Source organism: Octopus bimaculoides, chromosome 13 (genome assembly GCF_046866305.1).
Source record: "Octopus bimaculoides isolate indiv1 chromosome 13, ASM4686630v1, whole genome shotgun sequence".
Taxonomy (NCBI): Eukaryota; Metazoa; Mollusca; class Cephalopoda; order Octopoda; family Octopodidae; genus Octopus; species Octopus bimaculoides.
In genome coordinates this window covers 995,180-1,005,179 of record NC_142940.1, presented here as the reverse complement: position 1 = coordinate 1,005,179, position 10,000 = coordinate 995,180, and the positions used below count along the sequence as shown (strand labels likewise).

Below are 10,000 nucleotides of genomic sequence, written 5' to 3'. Positions count from 1 at the left end.
GATGTTTGTTCATCGCTCGGCTCGGCTGCCTGCAACTAAGTTCACTTCTATTAACATGGCATTGATTTCTCAGAGCTTCACTCGGCTCAGCTAAACAACTATTATTTCGCTCTAATATATATTTATTGATCTTCCATTTTCACAAGAGAAAACAACCAATTAGATTACCTTTATGACTTATGAATTTTCCCAGATAAACTGATAAATTTGTCCATTTCTAATCATTAACAGAATCTTTTCAGGCTTTTCTTCTTGACGCCAATTCCCCTAATTATCCCTTTCTCTTTTTCTTTGCTTTTTTTTTTATTTCTTTCTTCTTTTGTGTTTTGCATTTAAGTTCTTTATCGTCATGATAATTGCCATTATCAACGAAATCTCAATACTATTTGTAATTAGGTAAATTATAATAGAATATTCTGCCTGTAATTTTGTTAGATGCAATTGTTCATCAGATTACACTCCAGAATTACATTCAATAAATAATTTAGACAAGAACAACATTAAAACACATTAAATAGAGTTTTAAATGATCCAAAATTAAATAGAGGACAACATGAAACCATTATGGCACTAATTAACGGCAGTCACTGAATCATGGCCATTTTTGGTGCTTAAAATAAAATTCCAAATGAGAGAGAAAAGTTTTGTTACTGAAGATTACGTAAAAATAATCGCTTTATCTCTAGAATAAAGTTCTGTGGGAGTTGCCAGGAATCCTACCGACAAGAATTTCTACAAGTTGTGTATCAAAGTTTATTGCTTCCATGAGGCTGACGAGTTTGCTTCCTTACTGAGTGGTTCTGGATTCAATTCCTCTGCACGGTACCATTAATTAGTGTCTTCTAAGATAGATTTGGGTTATGAAATTTGGTAGAATTGGAAATAAATAGATTGATAAAAATATAGATAGAAAGTCATACAGACATAGACATACAAAGATTGCTCTTTCTCACTCTCTCTCTCTCTCTTATATCAATCTGTCTACCTATCTCTCTCTCTTTATTTATCTGTCTTTCTATCTACCTATCTATAAATATATATATATATATATGTATCTAAGTATCTATGTGTATATATATATATATATATATATATATGTATATATATAAAAATTTTAGTGAAACAATGTTTACCATACAGCTCATTACACATCACTGTGATCTCAGATGAAAACATACATACACACACATGCACACACACACACATATATAGATATATATATAAAGAGAGAAAGATAAACGGAGATGGCCAGACAGACAGACAGATAGATAGATTTAACAGTTTCAGCTATTTCTATCAACTTTGTGTAATTTGCCCTAATCGTAAATGACATCTCAAGAAATTCTTCATCACTTTTTATTCTTTTTCATCCACCTTTCCTCTTTCATTCCTCTCAAAACATCAAATCTTGTTCTCTCTCTCTCTCTCTCTCTCTCTCTCTCTCTCTCCCTCTCTCTCTCTAACTTTGCTTTTATCTGTCAGTCTGTCTCTCTTAGTCTATCTATCTATCTCTCTCACTGCATCTCTCCCTTAATCTTTCTCTGTTGTCAACCATCGCCTCCCCCTCTCTGTATATATCTATCTATCTGTCTGCCACCCTTTATATCCCTTTCTCCCTTTATAAGTTGCTCTCTCTTCCTTTCTCTCATTTATCTCTCCACCACCTGTATTTCTCTCTTAATCTTTCTATACTATTATCTTCTAACTTTCTCTGTCTGTCTGTCTGTCTGTCTGTCTCTCTCCCCCCACCCCCATCCTCATCAGCTTAATGTCAGTTGATGTTCAAAAACAATATTATTGACAATTGTCAGCGCCATTTGTGTGTGTGTGTGTGATGGAGGGGGAGGGGTGAGAGGCAGGCAAGCACCACCCCTGCAGGTATGAATGTCTGTGAGAAATATAATGAAAACTAAACAGAAACAACCATTTGCATGTCACTGGGGATTCTATCCACACGATTCATTATCGCAGACTAACAATCCGAAAGGGAACTTCTCTCAGCCACTCCTTCGCATGTAATTCCGTTCACAAATAATACCATCTTCGCTGGTTATGCATTCTCAAGCATTTCCACAAGACAGTTAGACATTTCTTATTTGAACAGAATTACCAAAGATCACACACCAAATATTCTAACTAATCTCAAAAACAATAATTCACTGAACAAAGACAGATTTTCTTGAAGGAAATTAATCAAAGACAGACTCCAATTCTTATTGTTTGACATAGATCTTCATGTTCTTCTTCTTTCACCATTTCTCTTTGATTTGTTTATCTTAAATTGGTTTCCATTCCTTGTTTGTTATTCTCTCATCCTTCGCCACCGTCCATTTTACATCAAAGTAAAGAAACTTGGAATTTCTTAAAATAAATTGAGAATTCTATAGAAATGGAGGAATGCTGCAACGAAAATATTTTGTTTCTTCTTTCAATTTATAGATTGTTTCTTTCTTTCTTTTACTTTTTAAATATTCTAACTTCAATTACTATTCTTAAGAAATTTTATTAATTAACACATATCTGTTGATTATCTTCTGTTGGAAACTGGCAGGTTATATTAATTTATAAAATATAATCTGCTAACATGCATTAGCATAGATCTAGAAATATATTGACATAACAACACACACACACACACACATTCAAGGTGGTGCCCCAGCATGGCCACAGTCTAATGACAGAAACAAGTAAAAGATATATATATATATATATATATATATATATAAGTTAAAATATTTGATGCTTCAAAAGTATTCTTGCTTCCATTTAATACAAGAAATTTCATTTCTGTTGACAGTGCCAGACCAGGAAGACCCCCCAAACGCAGTCCATCTATTCACGCTAGCCCGGAGACATTGGAAAAATTGAAAAAAAGTCGGTTAGATGGAAATGAATATCAGTATGATCCAAGAATTTATGGTAAGGCACTGTCCAATATTTTTCCAAATAATAAATGAAATTCAAACTCACTAGAAAAAAAAAAAAACCTAAATGTAGCTCATACTTGACGAGGAAAATCTTTTTCCTATGTAAGGAATATTTTATTAGTATTGTTGTATGTGTGTGTGTAGGTATATATATGTGTGTGTGTGTGTGTATGTATCATACTTTTGCAAGAATAGTGACTTTGAAGTTTCAGGCATTCATTAGACTCACTGATAAAGGCTAGTGGGCCCAAACTTCAAAGTCATTCTCAACACTGTTCTTGCAAAAGTATAAAACAATATGGACTCAACAAAAAGTATTGAATAATCCTTCAGTTTAACATTAAATTGTTATTAATAACTCAACATAAAAACACACACACACACACACATACATATATATATATATATATATATATATATGTATGTATATATACATATATGTATATGTATGTGTGTGTGTCTGTGTGTGTGTCTGTGTGTGTGTGTGTGTGTGTGTGTGTCTGTGTGTGTGTGTGTGTGTGTGTGTGTGTGTGTGTGTGTGTGTGTGTGCATTAATACACAAGTATATATAGTATATATTGAAATAAGAACTTCTGTCGCATGTCAAAATGGCATTAAGTTCTGAAGAGTAAATCAATGTCAAATATCTTTGATTGAACTAAAAAAAAAAAAAAAGAAAGATAAAAAATAAAACACATGTGTTTTTGTTGTTTTTGGAAAGCAAATGAAAGAACTAAATTGTCATTCCTGAACTCTGGGGTCAGCATCAACAATTGATCTTTGAAATTGTATTTTGCAGCGAAAAATTAATATTTCTAACAAACAATAATTATGAATATAACCTTTTCAAAATATAACCAAATTTTTCTTTCAACCTTTCCTTATCCCCACCCCCTGCACTCTCCTTGTTACACTTGTTCACATTTCTACATTATTCAATAATTTGTTACATTATCAGATGTGGGTCTCTAACAAAAGCATGAAATGGACCAAATTTTGGAATCTTGACAACTTCAATACTAAGTCCTCGTCCCATGTGAATTAAATGTAAGCAGGGCTGAGGGAGGGAGACCAGCGTGTTATAGAATAGACCTCACGTTTCCTCTGCATGTGACTAAAAGAGGTTGAGGTAGGATTTGCACTCTGACCTCATAGAAACCCCTCACCAGCAATGATCACCCAAAACAGACCCATAGGCTGGAGGTTTGTCACCTGAGTTTCATCCACCAGGAGCAATAGGGGACCACAAACAAATGGTGGGTGCAGAAATGCCCTATTATGGCACATGCCCCCACTCATATCCACAAAGGCAGGCTTGATGAAGGTTTTAGCCGGATGGACAACCTTCACAGATCGAAATTACTGGATGGTTGACCCACGGATATTTATGATATGATGGCTGTACGGTGAGTCCTTAAGGAGTTCTTCCTTTACTCTCCAGTACAGTCCTGCAAAATGCTTGTGCCTCCCCCTAATGTTATCCATAATGAAAATGTGCCTAGGTCTGCTTGACGAATCTGTTGTCTTATTACAGTTGATGGAATTGTTGTGATGCAACTCTTTGATAAGAAACAAAGTTATTATGAAATATTTTCAGTAGACTTTTAAAAGTCGTTCTATGTATCAACTCAGAAAATTAATACGATATCCACGATCTGTTGATATGATATTAATTAAATGAGCATGAAGAGAAATGATCTGTTGGTGGAATTAATTGCTAGCAGATAGAAACAAACTGATGGTTCTCCACTAAGAGAAGACTGAAACTAATTTTAGAAGAGTGAAAAATATTGGTTTCAGATTTCAGCACAAGGCCTGCAATTTTGGGAGGAGGGCGTCCGTCATTGCTATTGATTCCAGCATTTGACTGGTTCTTCATTTGAGTGATGAAAAACAGAGATAACCTTGGTGGGATTTGAACATAGAGCATAAAGTGCCAGAACAAACAGATTTTGGTAGTTAAAATTTTGCAGAAATGATATCAATAAATATTTTTGAAGACATTGGTGTCTCTTTGACTTTCTGGAACAAAATTACTGAACCAATCCATCAGATCGCTGCTTCTAAAACTTCTCCAATTTCTCCCTAAAATTTTATCTTCCTGTCTATTTTAATTTTGTCTAATATAATTTGCTGCCAGGAGAAGAAATGTCTGGTCTGTGCAAAACTATGAATATCTGGGAGTAAAATAATCACCCTATGAGCCAACAAGGGCATTTCTAGGGGCTCACTTGACATACTGGAAATAGAAGCAAACCTCTCTTAAATCACAGCTCACTGTCTTAAAATGAAGCACATGCTTATTGAAATGGTGTTGTGTTCCTTGTACATAAGAGATGGTCATGGTAAGAAAGCCTTTGATCTTCAGTCTTGCTGAACTGGTACTAAACACCAACTGTCCCTTACACCCACCATTACCACCTCCTTACCCTTTCTCATTATATATTTCCTTGTCCTAAATATAACTACAAAATTAGCAGAAAAAAAAAAAAACCATAAAAACTTCCAAATGTTATTTCTTTGTTTGTATTTTGTTGGAGCGTGGGGTATGATGACTAATCTTATATTTTAATTTTTAATTATTTGATTAAAATTCCCTATAAAAGAAAAATAGAATATTTCATTAAGTAAGAAAAAAATTATCAAATTCCATCAGAAATGGTTTCATTGAATAGGAAATGTATTTTGGAAAGCGCTCAGCTAGTTTCTGTATCCCAATTAATGGACCAATTAGACGACGTGTTTCTCCTACTATTGATCTAGATTCTGGCTAATAAGCAAGATTACTTTATTAATGGAATTTCAATTAGACCTACTCTTCTGTCTATTTGCTGAAAATTAATTTAGAAAATTGCAAAGAGGAGAAATAAAGCAAATTTCACTGATTCTATTGAATTTTAATTCTGCTATGGTAAATTCTATAGTTGAGGCTTCATTAGTTACAACAGGCCGATCTTCCTGTTAGCATTGGTCTCATTGCTAAACTTTTTATTACATTCAATAATTAAATAAAAGACATTCTCCTACAATAAGATTATTTTTTTTTTTAAATATTTCCCAACATGCTTATTTAAAATTTTTTTTCTATATGTCTTTTTTTAATTTAAAAATCATATCTACATTTATATTTTTGTAAATTATTTTTTCGTTGCTTTTCTTAAAGTCTAATTTTGTCTAATTTCCAATATTTTTGCATTTTCTATTTATCCATGTTGTAAGACCATCATCACAATTTTTCTACATCAATTTTTTGTTTCTCTTTTTTTTTTCTCTTTTTCAGTTTTATTTGTCTCTCGCATCTAAAATGTTTGTTAATTCATGTGAAATTTTTCTATAGGTGATTTAATTTATATTATTCTTTCAGGCACCATTGCTTTTCATTGAGTGATATTGAAAACTCAGCACTATTGTTGACTATAATAATCTTACCCCAAAGCACAATGACTCGGTATTGTTCCGACATTAAGTGACCTCCCCTTGCTTTTCCTCTCGTTAATTTAAATCATCTTTAGCAGCTTGTACAGTCTGGATACCATTTGGCAAAAGGAGAACTATTTAGCAAACATATGCCCAAAGCAAGAATGTTTCACTATAATAATAGCAGCACCATAATGAAGATTTGACTGGTGGAAATGAGAGAGAACAAGAGAGAGAGAGAGGGGGGTACTTGCAGACAATTCTGGGCATATTTATAGATTTCGTCCTCTATAGGATAGTGTAGATAATAATGTAAATTGACATGTAATATTTTTATTAAATATTAATATCCACTTTCTACATTTATTCTTAGAGTCTTGAAATAACGGTCTTTCATTGGAAAAGAAAGCTGAAATGTAATCTTCAAATTGCAATATTAACAAATTCTTTATTAAATAATAGACAAAGAAAATAAACAAAATCATGGGGGGAAAAAAACCCTTAAAATAGAAAAACACAGGAACTGATACAACAACAACAACAATGGTCTCACAGATATTCAAAACTGAAACATTATCAAAAATAAAACATGATAAAATCCAATAAAACTCCCCTCCCCTACCCCTAAAATAGATACCTTTTCTGAGAGAATTCTTCATTGTTTCACATGAAGCAAGTTATAAATATGGGAGTCAATTCCTTCTAATGTCTCAGGAACTACCATTCCTCAGTTTTTTTTTTTTTTTTTTGTTCTCCCCATTTTCATGTCAAAAATAATCATAATTCACCAATTTCTTATCAATCAGAAGTTTTGATGCCTTTTTCTCACCTGAAATATTAGAAAATTTTACCTGAACTTTTCATTTCATTTGCAAATCATGAATTGATCCATTCTACTTTAACTTCTATTCATTTCAGTCAGAGGTTGTGACCATACTGGGGCACCTCCATTGGTGTGGTTCTTTATTTCATTTCCTTTCTACAGCTCTCCCCCCCCTCTCTCTCTCTGTACACACACGCACGCACACACATACATACACACACACACACGCACACACATATATATCCAGTTAAAAGAAGAATAGAAAATGGAGGTAAGGAAGTTAACAATTCAGCAGAGTCTGCTGAAACGAATTGATAGGTCCACCACACACAACATCTCGAAATACATCTGTTTTTGTCTCTGAGGAAATTATACTCATGTCACATAAATGCAAATTTAATTTACAAATTCATAATTAAATTATTGAGTATTAATTGAAATGGCTGTAAGAAGCAAAGATGACCAATTTGTTAATGATAAATAATTATTAACTTCCTTATCTCCGTTTTCTTTCCCTCTTTTAACTGGATATAAGCTTTATGCTTTATAGACACCTATTGTTTTAAGGGAATTTCATTCCCCCAAAATACTAGGTATTGAACCAGTATTTCCTTGGATGCAACCATCCCTTCACCAGGTTAACACATCCTCTAATTTTATATATAAATATATATATGTGTGTGTAGGAAAATAAAGAATAAGGCAGAATGCTAAACTGGAAGCATATTTTAATAAAGATTTCTAATCGGCTAAATGTTTTTAGTTGGAGTTATGATCTCTTTTTCAACAGGAAGAGTTCATAACTCCAACTAAAAACATTTGTCTCCCCTTACACACACTTCCTATTTTGACACCACACTTCCTGCTTAACACAAACTTTTAACCCTTGTTTTAAACGTAATACAACTCTCAATTCTCATGCATCCTTATTTTTCCAACCATTATATACATGAATTACCATTGAACTTTAAAAGCTCAAAGACAATATAAGGTATTGGTATATTTATTTTTTTATATATTATTTTCTTCATTTTGTACTTCTTTGTAAAAAACATTTTCATTCTCCTTCTTGAAAATTCGCTTCACAATGAAAGCCGATTAGAAATCTTTATTAAAATATGCTTCCAGTTTAGCATTCTGCCTTATTCTTCATTTTCCTATTATTTCTCCACATGCGGTTAACACAACCCCACTATTTACTGACTTATATATATATGCATTAACATACTTGTGAATATATATATATATATATATATATATATATATATATATATATATATATATATATATATATATATATATATATATATATATATATATATATATATATATATATATATGGGAGAATGTACGAAAAAACAACAGACGATATATATATATGCACAAGTATGTTAATGCAAACAGGAAAAGTTGAACTCAAAATATGAGTGTATGTATGTATGTATGTATGAAAGCATGTACATATGTATGTATACTAATATACATATTCTAAACTACAACTAATAAAGAAACTATATATATTCTTTCTTTCTCAGTGTGTGTGTGTGTGTGTGTAATTGACCAATGAAATGAAGGATAAAAGCAAAGTAATTTCAAACCATTGAAATTTTGTCCAAATATCTCCAAAAAACCCCAGCAACACAAACAGACAAATAAACCAAATGTTGTCCTATCTGAAATCTTCAGCCCTTCCTTGTAACCATTATGGGGAAATATTAGTGGCACCAGTGGGTAGTGTGGGGGAAGGGGTGTATGGGGTGGGGGAATGGTGGTTATAGATGCTTAGTCAGTGATAATGGCTAGAATATTGGCAATAATGGTTTGGGTAAAGGAACATTATGGAATTATGGTTAAAGGAAATGTTCAATGAAGTTTCTCTTCATTCCATAGTTGACTGCCACCATTCACACCATTGATGACAATAAAGATTTTAAGCACCATTCCCTTCATTCTGCCAAAAATAATCTAACATTACCCCTCCTCCATATCCCACCCCCATACACACTCATCCTGTTGTCTTTATTCTTTAATCAAAAGAATGCAGGTGTTGAGTGACATCAGCAAAATATAGCCATTTTTACCATTTCAACATTAATTAGAGAGAAGACAGAATTATATATAGGTGTGTGTGTGGGGGGTACTGTACTTATATATATTTGCGTGTATATAGACCTGTGTGTGTGGATGAACATCCAGCCATAGAAAATCTCCTACAACAAATTTCATCTGATCCATGCAAGAATGGAAAAGCAAACATCCAATGATGATGATGGTGGTGATATATGTGTGTGTGTGTGTGTATGTATACATATATAGCCATGTATATGTAGACATATATATGTGTGTATTTATATATATATACACGCACACGCATATATATATATGCAGGTATGAATGGTATATATCTGAACCCCTCCCCCACCCCTTACTCATGTCCACCTCTGTTGTTTCCCATCACACCCTCCCCAACTCCACCCCAAATAACTTTGCTGCTTATATCATGTTTTGCTCCTTTCCACCCTGGTTCTTCTAATCCCCTCCTTGGTCACCTGAGTCAATGGGAACAGCTTAGGTTACTGAGTCCTAGGCATTATTATCAACTGTGGTCTTCGTTGCACAAACCAACATTTCTAAAATTGTGAAAAAGCCCAAAAGGGTGTTAACATTAGACAGTAACACCTTCATCAGCCGTTCCCCAACAGTTATTTGCTTAAAGCTAGAAATGGCTATGGCACATCTGCACTTACGATTTGCATCTCACATCTAGAATGCCACTTTTTTGTCCAGGAGCTGTCCAGAGATGTGCAACCAGATGAATACCAGCTGTCTGTCA

The 10,000-nt window shown here is 33.3% G+C and overlaps 1 protein-coding gene across 8 annotated transcripts in view; it reads left to right on the top strand.

The window, feature by feature from the left end:
• Positions 1–10,000, top strand: part of LOC106882968 (dachshund homolog 1) — a 257,890-nt gene that overhangs the window by 155,961 nt on the left and 91,929 nt on the right. For all 8 annotated transcript variants that reach the window (XM_089361356.1, XM_089361359.1, XM_089361358.1 and 5 more), the window contains one exon: positions 2,798–2,919. In XM_089361356.1, coding sequence (XP_089217482.1) covers positions 2,798–2,919 — 122 coding nt within the window. The remainder of the gene's footprint in view (positions 1–2,797; positions 2,920–10,000) is intronic.